At 57.4% G+C, this 19105-nt stretch overlaps 1 protein-coding gene across 6 annotated transcripts; it reads left to right on the top strand.

The window, feature by feature from the left end:
- The first annotated feature begins 817 nt into the window (after nt 1–817).
- MAN2A2 (mannosidase alpha class 2A member 2) lies at nt 818–18190 on the top strand. Of its 6 annotated transcripts, XM_074318136.2 has the most exons (25): nt 978–1389; nt 1614–1807; nt 2201–2261; nt 2644–2793; nt 3309–3566; nt 3637–3781; nt 3887–4058; nt 4503–4630; nt 4815–4988; nt 5390–5576; nt 7641–7818; nt 8099–8301; nt 8474–8656; nt 8785–8899; nt 9122–9189; nt 9310–9475; nt 9968–10204; nt 10408–10530; nt 10810–10924; nt 11143–11276; nt 11481–11622; nt 13235–13368; nt 15211–15405; nt 15523–15633; nt 16281–18190. In XM_074318136.2, exons 4-25 carry the CDS (start codon nt 2662–2664, stop codon nt 16431–16433), a joined length of 3453 nt encoding a protein of 1150 aa, XP_074174237.1. In that variant the 5' UTR covers nt 978–1389; nt 1614–1807; nt 2201–2261; nt 2644–2661; the 3' UTR covers nt 16434–18190. The 6 variants fall into 6 exon arrangements, with proteins under 6 accessions (XP_074174235.2, XP_074174239.1, XP_074174234.2 ...); XM_074318134.2 differs by lacking the exon at nt 978–1389 and adding an exon at nt 818–957 and having other exon boundaries at nt 15211–15633; XM_074318138.2 differs by lacking the exon at nt 15211–15405 and having other exon boundaries at nt 975–1389; nt 15437–15633.
- Nucleotides 18191–19105: the final 915 nt, after the last annotated feature.

Genomic DNA, 19105 nt, shown 5'->3' with positions numbered 1-19105 from the left:
CACGATCCTTGTGGCCGCCACAGTGCACTTGGGGACTGCTCGACTTCTTGACAGAGGGGAACTTTCTGCGGTGATGGGAATGTTCTGTGTTTTGGTCTGAGTTGTGATTATACTCATGTATACATTTATCAAAACTCATCAAACTGTGCACTTAAGACTTGTGCCATATCCTGTAAATTATATCGTGATTTAAAAAAAGAGCTAGCAGAGAACAAACAATGCTCTTGAACATTAAGAGTATGATTGCCAAAATGAACCATTCAACAGAAGGGTTGGAAGATAAATTTCCCAGAACACAGAGCAAAACACAGAGACACAGAGGCTGATGAACCCAGCCTCGGCCTAGCACCTTAATGCAGGCATTTAGATAGTAAATAAACCTAGAAAAATATTCCTGGTGGTGATCCAAGAAATGGGAGTTAAAACAGTGAGATGGCATTTTAAATCTGGTTGATAAACCAAAAAAAAAAATGTTTAAGCGCTTTTCAACAATTTGTAATCGACAGTGGAAACAGGCACAGCCCTTTTCCGGAGCAGAATGCGCCTATCACCAGTTAGAGCCGTCCTTCTCTTTTGCCCAGGTAACCTCACTGCTGCGAATTTGTCCTGAGGTAGTAATTTAAAAGGAAGACACATGGGAAATTCATGGAGATGTTTGTTGCAATATGGTTTATTATGCTGCAAAAGTACAGACAACCCAGACGCCCAATAAAAGGAGAACCACCAGGACAAATTAGGTGGTGTCGTACTCGCTGGGTGGCCAGCAGGAAAGGGATGGTGATTAAGCACCGCACCGACAGGAGGCAGCACCCCTTTGCCTGACACTGTAGCTGCATGAAATTGAGGATTTACCCAGAGCTGACTGAGCAGGGCGGGCCCGGAAGACGTGCTCCGCCGCTGCGCTGGTGCAACGGAGGAGGAATGTTTCCACTCGTGTTTGATAACGTGCTTACTCTCGTAAGATTCAGACAAAATAAAGTCGCGCACCCCATGTTCGCGGGCCCGCAGCGCGCCTAGGCCCGGTCGGGACTGCGGCTGCGCGCTGAGACCCCGGTCCGCGGCGCTCTGCGCGCGGGTGGCGCGGGGCCGGTCCGGGAGCCGGGGCGGGGCCGCGTGGGACCAGGGAGCAGGCGGGGCCGGGGCGGCGCGACCGCCCCCCGCCCCGCACGCTGCTCTGCCGGCGGCCGCTAGAGGGGGGCACGGGCGCATCGGAGCGTGCCAGAGGCCCTGGCCCCGCGGGAGCGCGGCTGCGGTGCGCGGAGCGGGGCGACGGGTGGGCGGACGGCCGCCCTCCTTGCGTCGCTGCCTCGCGCGGGTCTTCGCCCTGGAGATGTGAGGGGCACCGCGAAGCCGGCAGGGCCCGGAACGGCGCAAGGCCGGCTGCTGACGGTAACGCGCGGGACTGTCGCGTGGGAGGGCACGGCTGTCCAGCCGCGGCCAGGCTTGGGCAGCGAGAGCGCGAGCGGCCCCTCGGGGTCGGATGCGGCCCGCGCTTCCGCACGGGGTAGAAGTCCGGGTGCTGGGACCGGCGGAGTGGGGAGGGACGGCGGGTGGGAGGCCGACCCGGCACAGGTGCCTCCTTCCCCGGTGACCCAACTGTTGTCTCTCCCCAGCTCCACCCACTTTGGCTTGGAACCAGCCTCCAAGGGCTAAAAATATTGCCCGGAGGCTCCTGAGCGGAATCAGATCGCGCTAAGTAGGACACAAGGCATAGGCGACAGATCTCCTGGGCCTCGGGCCGGAGGGAGACTAGGCGGCTGCTCCCCTCACGGTGGGCCGGTAACTGCGGCCTCCCTACGCGGAGCAGGCAAGTAGGGGCCCGGGCAGCGGGCTCTGGTCGTCTGAAGTTGCCCTACAGCCTAGCAGCCCTGCCTGCCGTGTCCCTACCTAGGGGGTCTTCAACATCAATCACTCTTGGCTTCCCAGGGGGTCCTCTAAATGCTGTATAACCAGAGACTGAAAGTTAGCCACTGCAGAATCAGAACTAACGGAAGACAGACTCACTCTATGGTAGAAACAGAAACTGCTTCTTTTTAAATTCATTCTGTATTTCTTAATGATAGAAGGTCTGTGCCAGGCACTGTTTCTGCTGAGTACCAGTCTGATCCAAGAGGGCAGGGAGAAAGCCTCTCCTGTCAGTTTCTTTGGGCTTTGGTTATACGTTTTAAATCAAAACAGCGCTTTATTCCTCTGAACCTAGGAGCACATGGTGGAGAAGCCTGGATACCCACCTCCTTTGCCCGATTGCACCTTTCTTGTAGGTAAGCTCTGAGAAGCTGGTTATAATCAGGAGGGTGTGTGGTAGTGACCTCTGGAGTCAGAACTGAGAAGTTTGTTATCTGCTCGTGTTTTTTCATAGCATCAGCCTAGGGAGAGAGATTCATCTTCACCCTAGAGGAGAGCTGCTACCAGGCCGAGGCAGGCCCAGCCTGTGTCTCAGCCAAGGGAATAAGCTCTAGGTGTGGTCAGGGTCCATAGCCAGTGTCTGGATTCGGTGCTAAGAAGCTTGATTTTCTTGGGAGTCACGCAAATAGGGGTTCCTGCTCCTTGGGAAGCAGCCGCAGGAGCGCGCTGGGGTGCTTGGTGGAAAGACCCCGAAGGGGTTTTGCGTGCTGGAGCTCCATATTGTGTCCTTCCTGCCAGGTGTGTGTGGAGGTCAGTATGAAGCTGAAAAAGCAGGTGACGGTGTGTGGGGCTGCCATCTTCTGCGTGGCTGTCTTCTCCCTCTACCTCATGCTGGACCGAGTGCAGCATGATCCCGCCCGGCATCAGAGTGGCGGGAACTTCCCCCGGGTGAGTCACGCCTGGCAGCTGATGTCTTCATATACATCTGGAGAGTCATGTCAGCTCAGGACAAGAACATTCCTGCCCAAGAGGCAGTTTTTCTAGAAACCCAAAGCTAAAAACAATGACACAAAGGAAGAAGGAAGGGGCAAATGGCACGATGGACGGACGGCTGTTCTGTCTCCTGAATGCCTGGCGACATTGCTAATGGATTGTGCATCTGTCCCCCTGAGCCCGGATGCGTCCTTGTCAGTGCTCCATGCAGGCAGCGCCAACTGTTGAGAATAGGCATGTGGGGTGAAACCTTTGTCACTCTGGTGACAAAGCCAGAGGGTGCGGACTGCAGTCCTCTGTGGTGATTCGCGCCTCTTCCCTGAGCTGACCAGAGCCGTGTGGCCCTATAGGTTCATGGTTCTGCCTTCCGCTGAGGAGGGCAGGATCGCAGGCTTCAGAGGTGGGCCCCAGCAACGGTCCTCCCTGAGGAGTAAGGAGTGGCGGGTGACCGCTTTCTGTTTTTCCGGCAGAGCCAAATTTCTGTGCTGCAGAACCGCATCGAGCAGCTGGAGCAGCTGTTGGAAGAGAACCATGAGATCATCAGCCACATCAAGGAGTCCGTGCTGGAGCTGACCGCCCACGCCGAGGGCCCGCCCGCCCTGCTGCCCTACTACGCGGGCAATGGCTCCTGGGTGGTGCTGCCGGAGCCCCGGCCCAGCTTCTTCTCCATCTCCCCTCAAGACTGCCAGTTTGCTTTGGGGGGCCGGGGACAGAAGCCAGAGCTGCAGGTAAGTGTTGGGGCTGGCAAGGACCCACGGTAGCCATGTGTGGACACTGAGCTGCTCTTCCGCCTGGCAGATGCTGACCGTGTCCGAGGAGCTGCCTTTTGACAACGTGGACGGCGGGGTGTGGAAACAAGGCTTCGACATCTCCTACGGGCCCCACGACTGGGACACTGAGGACCTGCAGGTGTTCGTGGTGCCCCACTCTCACAACGACCCAGGTGAGGGCCAGCAGGCCCCGGGGCTGGCTGCGCAGTGGCCGTTCTGCTGGCAAGGGAAGGGAGGGCCAAGGTGGCCTCCTCAGCGGACCCTGTGTTGGCCTCCAGGCTGGATCAAGACCTTCGAGAAATACTATGCGGAGCAGACCCAGCACATCCTCAACAGCATGGTGTCCAAGCTGCAGGAGGACCCCCGGCGGCGCTTCCTCTGGGCCGAAGTCTCCTTCTTCGCCAAGTGGTGGGGCAACATCAATGCCCAAAAGAGAGCAGCAGTGCGAAGGCCAGTGCCAGGGAGGCGTGGGAGGGCTGTCCTCTGGGCCTCGGGGGGGGGGGGGGGTGCAGGTCTTGCCGGAGGCTGTGGGTGCATAGTGGCAGGAGACGTGAGGGAAAGCATGGCAGGGATGATGAGTGATGGTGGAGCGGCTGAGGAGAAGGCAGGAGCTGGGCTGAGGGTCATCTGTGTTTGGAGAAATGAAAGTTCCGTGAGCACAAGGGGAGAGGAAGCGTGGGCCTGGCTCCTGGGCGCACAGGTGGCGTCCAGAGGTAAGCAGGGCCAGGCGAGCACGGATGTTGGCTGGCAGGAGAGGGGGTGCATGTCTGTTCCCTGGGTCCTGGGTTTGGGTGAGCCCCAGTGAGGCCAGTGCACACAGGTCCCAGCACCTTCTGGCTCGCAGGACTGGGCAAGGGTCCCCACCCCATGCTGACAGTGAGTCCTTAACTCCAGGCTGGTGGGAAACGGGCAGCTGGAGATTGCGACGGGAGGCTGGGTGATGCCAGATGAGGCCAACTCCCATTACTTTGCACTGATTGACCAGCTCATCGAGGGACACCAGTGGCTGGAGAAAAACCTCGGTGAGGCCAGGCTCAGGAAAGGGAGTCAGCCCCAGAGCTGGGCCCAGAGGGCAGCAGGGGGCTGGAAGGTGCAGGGATTGGCGGGGTGGTTCCTTTCTACACTAATTCCCCCAGCGAGGGCCCGGTGTGGTGGCGGGATGGGCGCTGAGGTGATCAGGGCTCTGGCTTCCTTGCCCCCGCCCAGGTGCCACCCCGCGCTCGGGCTGGGCGGTGGACCCCTTCGGACACAGCCCCACCATGGCTTACCTGCTGCGCCGTGCCAACCTGACCAGCATGCTGATTCAGAGGGTGCACTATGCCATCAAGAAGCACTTTGCTGCCACCCACAGCCTGGAGTTCATGTGGAGGCAGACCTGGGGTAAGGCCAGGTCGGGGGGAGGGAGTACAGCGGTAGTTCTCACAGGGGAAGGGCAAGGGTCTCAGAGACAAGACCCCCAGGTCCCTCAGAGCAGACCGACAGGCACTGGTGCAGGCTGCCTGAAGCTCTGTCCTCCAGGTTACGTGGGGCTCACGTAGCCCGCTGGCCTCTGTGGGGCCTGCTGTCACTCCCGAGGGTCTGAGCATGCCACCCCCTGAGGGGGTGCCTTCCTGTGTCCTGACCCTTGGCCTGCACGTCCTCTGCGGCCTTCAGTCTAGGTCGAGCCTCCCCGCCTGTCAGGGCTGCCTGTAGCCGGAGCAGATGGCCACCCTGCTGGCAGCCCTGTGCCCAGCTCCCGCCACTGCTGGCCGGGGGCTGACTGCCGACTGTGTCATCTGCAGACTCGGACTCCAGCACCGACATCTTCTGCCACATGATGCCCTTCTATAGCTACGATGTCCCCCACACCTGTGGCCCCGATCCCAAGATCTGCTGCCAGTTTGATTTTAAACGCTTGCCTGGCGGGCGCATCAACTGCCCTTGGAAGGTGCCGCCCCGTGCCATCACAGAGGCCAACGTGGCCGAGAGGTACTTGCCCCGAGCCCTGGGCTCTGGGCTGGGCTCTGCTGCATGGGGGCTTCGTCAGGTGGGGGGTGGGCGCAGGCGGTGCATTCCGGCCCACAGCCGCTGTGGTGGCCGCTCCTTTACAAGTGTCCCTGGGAAAGTGGAGAGGCTCTAAGGAACCACCTTTACCAGAATGGTTTTCTTTTCCTAAGCGTCCATATTTTCCATATTTTCCAGCGTCCGAACACACTGTCAGAGCCGGGGGGCTGACTCAGAGGTGAATAATTCCCAAATTGGGTACAGCCCCTTCCAACATTTAGCCTAACACGCCTTCATTAAGCAACGGCGTCCTGCGATGGCTCGAAGTCAGCTGGGGTCCTCAGTATTCCGAGACCCTGGAACCCAACCATGTGCACATTCAGTCCTGCCCGGCAGCCTCCAGCCTCTGAGAAAGCAGGCCCGTTCCCTTGGAGAGAGTCACTAGGGACCCCTAACATGTCACTGTTGCTGAAACAGGCCCCCCGGGAAAGTGTAGACTAAGAGTGATCCAAAACAGGGCTTTTGCCAGAAGTGGCCTGGCCTCAAGAATATAACGAGTTGAACTGGTTTTCATGTTGCAATTCTCCGATTTCCATGATGTCCAAGAGGTGAAGCATGTGACTAATGGGGAAGAAAGTGGTCTTTTGTTTGCAGAATCCAGAAATGTAAATGCTGATTCCAAGCGAGCATCGCGGGCTGTGGCTGCAGGATTTTTCTTAAAGCAGCCGCTGTGACCAGCTGCCAGCCAGGTCTGCAGTGAGCAAGTCGTGAGAGGAACTTCATTTTCTCCTTTGCAAGCCTTCCTAGGCTGATAAATTAGGGGCAAGTGTGTTCAAGGAGTCTTCTCTGGAGAACAAAATAGAAAAGCAAAGCTGACTAGCACGGTTAAGTAGATTAGTGGCTGGGTGAACTGTGTGTGATACCCACAGCACGCCAATTAGTAGGTTGGTCTAAAGTGAGAAAGGGGCTTTTTTGATACGCCACAAGACTCTGTGTCTCTATTGATTTTACCAGTAATTTGGATGAAAAAGAAAAGAAACGTTTATATATAGTTCGTATTAGGTGCCAGGCCCTATTCCAAGTTGTAACAAATACTCATTTATGCAGTTCAGTGTAATTCTCCTGACATTCTGATGGTATTTACATTATCCTCATTTTGTGGAAGCTGAGGCCCAGAGAGGTTCAGTCACTTGCCCAAGGGCACTCACCTAGTCCATGCAGAGCTGGGATTTGTGTAGTCTGGCTCCCGAGTCCGGGCTCCTCACTCCAGTGCTGCATCACTAACAGGAGGGGGGGGGGCACAATGCAGCTGGAGTGTCAGGATCAGATCCCAAAAGATCTCCGCAGTTTGGGATGCGAGTCAAATCTAACCAGAAAACATTTATGAGATACAGATTTAAGGTTTCCACCCTTAGCTATTGAAAACAGAATAAGAATGTTCAGGATGAGAAACGACCTTGAGAGTCTCGTACAGAGAACACGGCAGCTGATACCAGTGCTGTGGGGTGACTGTGGGGCTGCCAACCCTGCCAACCGTGGGGAACACACCCTGCTCCCATGGGAGCACTGGCCGGACCTGGGGTGTGGTTCTGTCTTGGCTTGTGCATTGGCCCACCCTGGACCCCGTATCCAGCGCTGGGCCCTCATTCTGAGAGGCGCTGGCAGAGGGGCTGCTCAGACACCTGCCGATGAGCAGATTCTAGACTGTCGTGTAGGGACCAACTAGGTGGAGGAGCTGGGATTGTAGCCTGAAGCGTGGGCACGTCTTCAGTACATTTGAAGGAGCACCACGGGGAAGGAGGACTGATCTGGTCTACGTGGGGTCAGGGATTTGAAGCCCTGCGTGCACACGCCTAGCACAGGAAGAGCTGTCTGCGTGTCAGAACTGTCCAGGGAAGGCTGGGCTCCTGGGACAGGGTTTCCCACCTCAGGAGGTGTGCACCACAGGCCGAGTGGCTCCTCGGCGGTGATTCTGCAGAGGGCCTCTCGGACGGGCTCTGCTCAGGATCCCGCCGTGCTGAGATGCACGCTGCTCCATCCCACCCACAGGGCAGCCCTGCTCCTGGACCAGTACCGCAAGAAGTCCCGGCTCTTCCGAAGCAACGTCCTGCTGGTGCCCCTGGGCGATGACTTCCGCTACGACAAGCCCCACGAGTGGGACGCTCAGTTCTCCAACTACCAGCGGCTCTTCGACTTCCTCAACAGCAAGCCCGACCTCCACGTGCAGGTGCGAGGGACACCGCACACCAGAGCTCTCAGCAGGGCCGCAGCCCAGCCCGTCCCCTGAGGTTCCGTGCTCCCCGCTCCCGGCTGCAAAGCAGGGGCTTGGTCCCCCCTCTCTGTCAGAATTCTTTCCCAGGCTCCCACCCTGTGTGTGAGGTCCAGAGGGTGGGACCGATAGTGACCACCCTGCGTGTAGGCAGGATCCGCCCCTTGCCCCGACTGCAGCACAGCTCAGTCTCAGGAGGCTCTGGCACTGATGGGAGTGGGTTTTGGGGTCCCCACAGGCCCAGTTTGGCACCCTTTCTGACTACTTTGATGCTCTGTACAAGAAGACGGGGGTGGAGCCAGGGGCGCGGCCTCCAGGCTTTCCCGTGCTAAGTGGAGACTTCTTCTCCTATGCGGACCGGGAGGACCATTACTGGACAGGCTATTACACCTCCCGGCCTTTCTACAAGAGCTTGGACCGCGTCCTGGAAGCCCACCTGCGGTGAGACCCGCCCCGCTTCCGCTTCCGGGCTGGAGGGAGTTGAGCAGCCTCTGGGGGTTATGGGGGGGGCTGGATTGGCTCTGAAGGGAGTAGAAAGCCATGGAGAGCAGGGCAGGTGGAGAAGTGGTGGAAACAGTGGTGTCCGCAGGCACTGACCTGTCTCTCCGGGCAGGGGGGCAGAGATTCTGTACAGCCTGGCTGTCGCTCACGCCCGCCGCTCCGGACTGGCCAGCCAGTACCCGCTGTCAAACTTCGCCCTTCTGACGGAAGCTCGGCGCACACTGGGGCTCTTCCAGCACCACGACGCCATCACTGGCACTGCCAAGGAGGCAGTCGTGGTGGATTATGGGGTCAGGTGGGAGCCCTCTCCCCTCCCTGTCCGCTCCATGCCCCCTTCTGTCCCAGAGAAAGGCCGTGCGGGGTGGTGCTCAGCCTGCGGAGGGCCCCCCCGGCAAGGCAGACAGGCCCGTCTCCCGCCCGCAGGCTGCTGCGCTCCCTTGTCAGCCTGAAGCAGGTCATCGTGAACGCAGCTCACTACCTGGTGCTGGGCAACAAGGAGACCTACCAGTTTGACCCTGAGGTGCCCTTCCTCCACATGGTGAGCCCCACTCCTGGGTCTACTGGGGATCCTCTGGTGTGTGTGGTCCCCCCCCAGAGCTCTGTATGAGGGTGTTTCTCCTCCCTTCCTTCCCCGTCCTGGGCTGAAGACCTGTGCCCAGCAGCCAGTGGTCCCCACCCGGCATAGGCGCAGGTGGGAGGACGCAGGACTCTTGAGTCAGGCCGAGCCCCTAATGGCTTCTCCCCACACACTTATTTCTAGGATGACACCCGCTTAAATCACGACGCCTTGCCAGAGCGCACAGTTATCCAGCTGGAGTCCTCACCCAGGTGAGCCGGATGGGCCAGGCACACCTGCCCACCACCCGGGGACTCTTGGCCCGGCCACTGTCCCTGCCTCTGCCATCCAGGACCAGGCGCCTCCTGAGTAAGCCCACCTTCCACCCCCAGGTATGTGGTGCTCTTCAACCCACTGGAGCAGGAGCGGCTCAGCGTGGTGTCCCTGCTGGTCAGCTCGCCCCGGGTGCGTGTCTTTTCGGAGGAGGGTCAGCCGCTGGCGGTGCAGGTCAGCGCGCACTGGAGCTCTGCCACTGACATGGTCCCTGACGTCTACCAGGTGAGGCGGGCTCTGCAGCGGGCTCTGGCCTGGTCCTCTGCTGACCCTTGGCCTCTCCCCTTCAGCACCAGCCGCCCACCCGTGCTTTGCAGCCCTGCTTACTCCCCGGGTGGGGCGGGTGTCCTAGGGAGACGGATTGCCCAGAGGACAGTCACTCGTGGGATTTGAGTCTCCTTGAAGAAGGAGAAGGGAAGATGAAGGTCGGCATAGTGATGATGAGAGTAAGAATGGCGGTTACAGTGCCCCATCCCTCATTCATTCAGCTGCTCTTGTTGAGAGCTTAGTGTGTGGTTACTTCCTAGTTTTTCAAATATCATTTGACACTCATAACAGTCTGATGAGGGGTGAGTAATGCCACCTCCACTTTCAGAGGAGGGGACAGAGGCCACAGTGGGTACAGCTGCCTGGGCTCCAGGACTGGAATCCCAGGCCTGCGTCCAGAACTGACGCCCAGGCTGTGGTCCGCGCTTCCTCACGCCCCTGTGCCCACAGGTGTCCGTGCCCACCCGCCTACCAGCGCTGGGCCTGGGTGTGCTGCAGCTGCAGCTGGGCCTGGATGGGCACCGCACCCTGCCCTCCTCCGTGCGCGTCTACCTGCACGGCCGGCAGCTGGCCGTCAGCCGGCACGAAGCATTCCCACTCCGCGTCATCGACTCGGGCGCCGGCGACTTCGCCCTCAGCAACCACTACATGCAGGTCTGGTTCTCAGGCCTGAGCGGGCTCCTCAAGGTAAAGGGCCAGGGTGGGAGCCAGAGGAGGGCGTGCGTGGCGCTGGGCCCAGACCCGGGAGAGGGCACCTGGCTCGGCTGGGCTCCGAGCAGACAGCAGGGGACGCTGGGCGTGGCTTCTTGGGGAAGTTCGTCCGTGCCCTCCCGGGGGCAGGCCTGACATGTGGGTGTGGGGCCAGGGGTCAGGGCTGTGTTTTTTGGCAGAGCATCCGAAGGGTGGACGAGGAGCAGGAGCAGCGTGTGCACATGGAGTTCCTCGTCTATGGCACCCGCACATCCAAAGACAAGAGTGGAGCCTACCTCTTCCTGCCTGACGGCGAGGCCCAGGTACCCTAAAGAGACCTCACAAACCCCAGCGGGCTCGAGGCTTCACTGACGGGGGGCACCAGGAAACCTGGGAGCTAAGGCCATGACGGGGAGTCGGGCCTGCTTGCAGGGCGCCGAGCCTGCTGGGGCCTCCTGTGCTGCGTCTGGGAGCAGTGGCCCAGGAGCTCCATCTGCCGGCCTGGGCCTGCCGGGAACTGCTTCCCTGTGCCACCCTGGGCTGGTGCCTCCCTGCTTTGCCCTCTGTGCTGTGGGTTCAGCTGCCACCTGCTCTTTCTCCAGCCCTACGTCCCCAAGGAGCCCCCCGTGCTGCGCGTCACCGAAGGCCCTTTCTTCTCAGAGGTGGTGGCGTACTACGAGCACGTTCACCAGGCGGTCCGGCTGTACAACCTGCCAGGTGCGCCCGCGGAGGAGCAAGGCCCACGCAGGCTGTGGCACGCTCTTCCCTCTGCCCGTCCGGTCCGCGCATCTGGTCCCCACAGATTGTCGTTGGACACGGGTGATGCTCGATGAATGCTCTTGGAGCGGAGCTTGTCCCGACATGTGGGGAGGGGCCTGGGGGTTGGGCACGGCCTGTCCTGCTCAGACTCTCAGGCTCTCTGTCCCTGTGCCCAGGGGTGGAGGGGCTGTCCCTGGACGTGTCGTCCCTGGTGGACATCCGGGACTACGTCAACAAGGAGCTGGCCCTGCGCATCCACACAGACATTGACAGCCAGGGCACCTTCTTCACGGACCTCAATGGCTTCCAGGTAATTCCTGGGGCCCGGGGCCGTGAAGACCCCTCGGAGCAGAACTTGGACTGGTTTTGCCTTTGTCACTAGCACCGGGGTGCTCTGCTCTGATGGAGAAGAAAGAATCAGGCGAGAGAATCAGGGACCCCTTCAAACTGGGGACCCCTCTGGGGTCCAAGTTGAGGGGGCAGATGCCCTTGACCGGCTGGCCTTGCCCCACAGGTGCAGCCCCGGCGGTATCTGAAGAAGCTGCCCCTGCAGGCCAACTTCTACCCCATGCCAGTCATGGCGTACATCCAGGACGCCCAGAGCCGCCTCACCCTGCACACTGCCCAGGCCCTGGGGGTCTCCAGCCTCCACGATGGTGAGTGGGGAACCGAAGCTGTGCAAAGGGTAAAGGACAAGAAAGGGAAGCCCACCCCGCGCCCGAGCCTCTCCACTCCGCAGGTCTCCCCTTCCTTCCATGCTTGGAGAAGGGGCGAGTCGTTAATAGCACCCGTCAGTCACACACAGGCGCTGGAGGAAGACACATGCCTGCTGTCCCCTCTCCCCTGATGCAGGTGCCTGGGGGATGGGTTCCCTAGTGCATCTCCTCAAAGAGGCATCAGAATATGGACCGGGGATTCTCAGCTGAGGTGTGCAGCCCCCTTCTGGCCAGAAGTGGGACAGGGACAGTTGGGAAAGGGCATGGATATTGTGTGTATTTGTGTTGAATATAACATATTTAGCAAAGGAGAAAAATACGTACTGTTTTCCTACTCGTAGTCATTAAAAGAGAGAATGACATTCATAAGAGTCAAAACAAGGGCCCCAGGAGCCCTGGCCTGGAGCTGGTCACGCCAGCAGCCCAGGTGGCTCTGTGTCCTCAGGGTAAGTGGACAGTTTGTACTTGGCCTTCAGGCCTTCGGGCCTTCTGTCTTCCTGAAAAAGCTTCCATGCAGGGGGAGCCTAGAATGTTCAGTCCAGGCTCTGTGGGGACCAGTGGCGAGCACAGTGGGGGCTGACTTCCAACTAGAAGGAGTGGGGCTCTGCAGCCCCTTAGCCCAGGGCCACCCCAGCTGTAGAACTTTCCCTCGGGGTTGTCTGTGACATCGACTCCTAACCGAGCCCAGTGTCCCCTCTTGGTTCTCTCTGCCCTTCTGGGAAACAGCAAGCGTGCTGAGAAATGATTGTTTTTTATGTGCGGGGTCCATTTTAAGATTTTCGTCCATCTTTTTTGTGATTACTCAAGGTAACTAGACTGAGGAACCACCCAAGTCAGAACCAGGGCTGGGGCAGTGGGAGGGTGGGTAGGGCCATCGGTGTGGGCTCCCCTCAAGCGATTCTTAGAAAAACAGGCACTGGGAAAACCCTCATCCCAACATGTCTGCTTTGCGGTGAGCCCTGTCCCGAAGTATGTTTAGAAAACAAAGCCACGGAGATCATCTGCCATCTCTTTTCCCCAGGACACCCCCAAATGACACCTAATTTGAGCCTCTGCCTGACTTCCCATCTGGCGGTCTTCTTTGCAGTCCTCCTTTTGACTGACGAGGGGAGCAGAGCTGGAGTCTGTCCCCACATAGAGCAAGGGCAGGAGAGCGTGTGTTCTAGTCACGGCAGAACCTGCGCAGCCTGAGGAAACCCGGCCTCGGCAGCAGCTGCTGAGAGCTGTGGATGGCAGTTTTGTGTTTGCTTGTTGAGTTTATGTGGCCCGTCTAGACGCAGCTCCCTGCCCGGGCACCTGGCCCGGCCCCACTCCTGAGTCACGGAGCAGGGCAGTGACCTGCCAGGGTCAGCCTGCCCTCTCCGGGCCTCTGATCTCCAGTTAGGCCCCTTCCAGCTCTAATTTCCATGGCTTCCTTATCTCCTGAGTGACTCAGCTTCCGGCCAGCCCACTGGGCTTTTCCCCCAGGGCCTGTAGTTGGGGTTCTTCCAGAGGTCGCTGTCTGCTTGGGGATGGGGGAGGCAAGCTGGGGACTCACAGTTAATGTCCCCAGGCCAGCTGGAGGTGATCTTGGACCGGCGGCTAATGCAGGACGACAACCGGGGCCTAGGCCAAGGGCTCAAGGACAACAAGAGAACCTGCAACCACTTCCGCCTCCTGTTGGAACGGCGAACCTTGGGCAGTGAGGTAAATTGTGGGCCTCCCTCCTAGGGAGCCAGGTCGGGCCCATCCCTGTGGGCGGCCCTGGGGTGCCAGCCTAGAGCTTGAGGAGCAGAACCAGAGGTAGGCGGGAAGGGCGAGAGTGCGGCTTGCTTCCTGGGTTGGGGGGAGTGACTCTGACGCTCTGAGTCTCCATGTCATGCAGCCCGTGGCCGGTGCGCTCTCGTGTTCACCTCCCACCTTCCTCTGCCGCACTCCGCATCCCCCTTCCCCTCAGCCGCTTGTTCTCCAGTCCTGTACGCCAGGCCCGCTCATCTCATGGCTCTCTTTGCCCCCAGCAGCCTTGCCTTTACTCCAAACGGGCAGTTGTATTTAGGGACTTGGTCTTTCACAGCAGTAGGACCAGTAACCGAGAGGTAAGGGCCCGTGAGGGGTGTTAAACTAGCGTTAGAAGTTGTGACTGCGGTTGGAGCCTGCAATGATGGACTCCGTCTCCCGTCTCTGTGCCTCTAATAGATCCTGGCTCTGGCTGTGCTCTACGGCCTAAGAAGGACACAGTGCATAAGACACTGATGCTGCTCTCTACTTGACTCGTGGGTAGGGGTGCGGGACAAGCCACCATGTGTGAAAATAGGTAGATAATGGGCACATCCACTGGCCCCGAGGAGCCAGACAGCATTGTGGGCCCAGGAGGTCAAGGACAGCTTCCTGGAGGCGGTGCCATCCGAGCACAGCTTTGATGAATGGGGGTCTGATCTACGCACCTGACCCACGGCATAGGGAGGGAGGCAGGAAAGACCAAGTGAATGGGGAACAGTGAGTCTGCTCAGACCAGAGCTGCCTGTCCAGTGTGGCAGCCACTAGCCCCACGTGGCTATTTACGTTAATTAGAACTAAAGACAATAACTGGTTCAATTCTTCATACTAGTCACAAGTGGCGAGCAGCTACCGTATTAGTGTGGACATCCGTATTTCCATTATTGCAGGAAGTTCTACTGGCCAGCGCTGCGCTAGCTCGGGGGGTAGGTTGGCACCATAATGGCCTTGAATGCCTGGATAAGAATCTGGACTTGATCTTGGAGGCCAGTGATGGATCTGAGCCGGGAGGGACATTGTGGGGACTCTGCCCTCAGCCTGTCACTCTAACAGCAGGGTATGGTGGATCTGCTTGGAAGAGAGACTGGAGGCAGGAGGGACAGTGTAAAGGTCATTCAAGCAGGAAATGGTGGTGGCCTGAACCTAAGCCATGGGAGGGAGAAGTCGGGCATGGATGGGAGGACAGTGCAGCTGGGACTGGACGTCCAGGCAGAGGGAAGTGAGCGGTTCTGGGCAATTGGAAAGAGGGTGGCGTTAGGGACAGAAATCCAGAATATGGGAAAGCAACTGTCTCGGAGGAAGGTCAGTTTTGGCCCATGAGTGTGGCGATCAGGTCAGCCATCTAGGTAGTCTCAGCACAGCTGTGGGGACCACTAGGCCCAAGAATCAGGGCTGGTGCTGTGGCTCGGGGGTCATTTGGAACCACAGGGTCAGTCGGACGACCTTCTCCCTCAGAGGCCCATAGGCCGTGGTGAAGCTCACATCTGTCTGTCTTCCATCCTCTCTGCACTGAGAATATCTGTGTGATGGGAGCTGTTGCTCATGACAGTGTCATGGAAACAAAAACCCAAAAAAGTCAAAGACAGGTCCTAGTGAAGTTGCCCTAAGTTGTGTGCGATGGGAGGTGGCCACTCTTGCAGGGTCCTGGGCAACCCTTGTACCCAGACCCCTCAGGGAGGCTCTTCCAAAGGAACCCACCTGGTTGTACTTTTACCCCACTCTAACCCTCACCCGGCTCTGTTCCCTCACCCACACGTCTGGCCCACTTTGCAGGTCCCAGATGGCCACTCTACCAGCTACCCGTCCCTCCTGAGCCACCTGACCTCCACGTCCCTGAATGCCCCAGCACTGGCCCTGCCCGTAGCCAAGAGGCAGACCCCAGACCCCGGTCTGCGCTCATTTCATCCTCTGGCTTCCTCACCGCCCTGTGACTTTCACCTGCTCAACCTGCGCACGCTCCAGGCTGAGGTGAGTGTCCTGCTCCACCCTATGCTTTCAGGACCAAAGTCTGGCCTGTCTTCCTCAGACTCCTCCCTGTCCCAGGGCCACCTTCTGGACAATACCTTTGTACTGTCTGTCACCCAGGACGATACCTTGCCTTCGGCAGAAGCCGCACTCATCTTACACCGCAAGGGTTTTGACTGTGGCCTTGAGGCCAAGAACTTGGGCTTCAACTGCACCACAAGCCAAGGCAAGGTGAGCAGGGCCCAAGTGTGGGAAGGGAGCTCCTGATGAGAGGAAGTTGGGTCAACAGGGTGACAGGGGATGGCAGGCATGAGAGAGCTTGGGGAGACTGCAGTGAGGTCAGGCAGTGACGGGGGTAAGAGGGTCACCCTGGGGCTCTTTAGAGAGAAAGGGGGAAGCTGTTGACATGTGTTTTCAAAGCCTGGCAGGGGCAAGTGCTAGATGAGGCATAGAGCTGGAGAACCTTTCCCTGGGTGGAAACCTCTATCCAACAAAGTAAACATGACCAGCAATAACTAAAAGCCGTCATGCTGTGACTGTCAGCGCTGGCCCCCGTTTAAGCTGGCACTGATAAACGCCTCCATGTGCTAGGTCCGTTGCTGGGCAGCAGTGATTCAGAAGTGAACCAGACACGGTCCCTGCTCCCAGCTCAGTGCAGTGGTTCCCACCCTGGGGTCCATGGGTAGGCTCTGGGGGTGAGCACATCTCGGGGACCCCAAGATTGAATGCAAATTCACATGTGTACGAAGGCACATTGCTGCTGAGGGCCACAGCCTCTGTGAGATTCTGGAAGGGGTTCCAAGTTATGTGGAGGAAGAGCTGCCTCATGTGGCGTGTCAGCACCCAGCACAGCCCTGCACGTTCTCTCCTCTGCACAGGTGGCCCTGGGGAGCCTCTTCCAGGGCCTGGATGTGGGCTTCCTGCAGCCGACCTCCCTGACTCTGCTGTACCCTCTGGCCTCGCCCTCCAACAGCACTGACATCTACTTGGAACCCATGGAGGTTGCCACCTTTCGCCTCCGCCTGGGTTAAGGCTCCCTGTGGCCTGAAGAGAAAGTTCGTCTACAGAGACTGCCTCTAACACAAGGTCGGGTTGGACAAGCCGCACTGGCTATCCTGTCCCGATCTACCTCTCAGAACTGTGACAGACTGGGCTCTGCCCTCATTTCCTGTTTATTGTTGCTTCTGCGTTCGGGGGCAACCCACAGCCCAGTGTTGGGTAGCTAGGGCAGATGCTAGTGAGATCAAGAAGAGAAGGCCCTTGGTCAGAATGGGCAGGGCCAACCTCTGCTTTGGGGTGCGTGGCTGCCCACTTGGGCACAGGCTCAAGCATCCATCCTTTTCCCAAAACAGGATGGAGAAGAAGCAGGAGAGGTAGTGGAGTCTGAGTGGGTAACAGCTCAGCGTCAGGGTCACTATAGGTGAGAGCTGGCTCTAGGGGAATCCTGTGGTTATGTAGGGACTGTCTATCCTGGCGTGACGAGCAGGAGCCGAGGGACGCTGAGAGGAGGGCCCAGAGTTAGCAGTGGGGTGGAGGCGTACAAGGAATCACCGCTTTCTGTGATGGCTCCACTCTGAGTGCTCCCTGGCCTGCACGCCCTGGCCGGGGGCTGCAGCGTGGTGGAAAGACTCACTAGAGACTGTCATGGCTAGAGGTCATAGGACACTTCAGGTACAAACCCCCCATCTCAAACTGGGCACGTGGTCTGTGTGTTGTTTTGTGGGATGGTGGCAAGGGCGTGGGGGGTCCTCCACCTACCTGACTCCTCTTTTGTTCCTGTACTCTGTACACCACTGTCCCCGAGAGCTGCTTCTGATCATGGGGGTATTTGAGCTTTTCCCTGGAAAGAAAGTGAAGCCTCCAAGACCCCATGTGTGTGGGCAGCCGGAGAAGGCTTTCCGCACCATCCCTCCAGTCAGGCCACGAAGCTTATGGTCCACACATCCGTCTACAGAAGTCGGTTCCTGGACAGGGACCAGGGATTGTGAGTAAAGCAGCGGGCACTGGCTGTTCATCAGCCTTCATTTCAGCTTTGATTAATAGAGAAACATTTATGATAGTCCCTATAGATGCTGAAACGATATTCAGCAAAATGTACAATCTATCCCTTATTAAAACTCTTAGGAAGTTAGCTTAGCAAGAAACATCCTAATCGAGATAAAGGTCTCGATCGGAAACCAACAGTTAATGGCATTCTAAAGGGTCAGACACCGCAGCACTCCCATTCTGTGAAAAACTAGCCAAGGACCTCCTATTCTTTGGGGAAGTCCCGGCACTACTCACCCCTGCAGTCTGGCAGATGAGGGAGACAAAAAAGTCACAATTGACTTTGTAGACGACAGGACAGCCGACCTGTACAATCTCAAGCCAGTCAACTGCAGACCTGTTAAGCGCAGTCTGTAAGGTGACCCAGGTGATACATGGTCCTGTACCAAGGCAGCCCCTAGGTTCCATGTATCCCAGTGGGATTGGATACTCTGGAATTTGGCAGGTTCTAATGTTCATTTGGAAGAGTAAATGTGTGAGAATACTCAGAGAATCCTGAGTAATGAGGAGTCGGGGGTGGCGGTGTTAGGTGGGTGGCCGGCACTTGTCCTACGGGATTTCCCAAAGGACTTCCAAGTGACCATGATGGTCAGTGTGACGTGGAGTGTGAGCAAAGGGACTGACGGAACAGATGGGAGTTGTCCAGACACAGACCCAGCTATACGGAAATGTACTACAAGATAACAGGAGTATTTTAAGTGGGGAAAAGATGGATAATTTAATAAACAGTACTTTAAGACAACTGGCTGTCTATTAAAGTAAGAGCTACATCTCTACCTCACAGTTTACAAAATCAGTTCCAGAGGAGGGCAAAAAAAAATTAAACTACAAAATTACTGAAGAAAATACAGGATATTTTTATGCCTCTGGTGTAGGAAGGTCTATTCCAAACTAGCACGAAACTTAAAGGATATAATGAGGGAAAAGATAGAGAATTTACCACAAGAAAGTGTTGAAAGTCTATAATATGATAGAAAACACTGAAATTAAAACAAATGACAGATTTGGGAGAAAACATTTGCAGCACTTAAAAAACTGGTGAGTATGATTACTTTAGGAGAAAAGCTTGCTTTGGGATCCTTAGAGAAAGTCACCGGGCTTGCTAAACAGCTCCCTAAAGGTTTAGGAGTGACACAAGAGAGTTCTTCCAGACCATGCAGGCTTGGCGCTGCCAGCCTCAGAGAGAGTCCTTCTGTATCATCGTGGAAGAAATAGGAGGATCTGTGTGAAGTGCTTAGCATAGAGCCTATACAAAGAGCTCAGTAAATACGAGCTGTGATCGTATTCATAAAGGATGCTGAACAATTACATTGTAGCAGCTGCTGTTTGCTAGTATAATTTGTAAGCAAATGCTAAGGGATAATCTGTGAACCCCCTAGGGAATTAGCAGAATAAAGTCAATTACCTTTGGAGGTCTTAGATGTACAATGAAATTATTCATCTGCCAGGAATGACAGGTTTAATCCTACACACTGGCCTTTTAGAACTTAGGTAACACAGCATTGCTCAAGGAGTGCTCCAGGATCCGCAAGAGTCCAGCTTTCTGGCCTGTCCTGCCTGGGGCTGCTAGTTCAGTCAGGGGCTGGAATGAGGGTCTAGGGAGCACAGCCACAGCCCCCTGAGACTGATGTGACAAGAGCAAGAAAGACAGCTTCCT

Source organism: Rhinolophus sinicus, chromosome 13 (genome assembly GCF_057876585.1).
Source record: "Rhinolophus sinicus isolate RSI-liver-muscle chromosome 13, RSI-T2T, whole genome shotgun sequence".
Lineage (NCBI taxonomy): Eukaryota > Metazoa > Chordata > Mammalia > Chiroptera > Rhinolophidae > Rhinolophus > Rhinolophus sinicus.
Note: the sequence above shows the minus strand (reverse complement) of the source record. Positions and strands in the feature narration are given on the sequence as shown.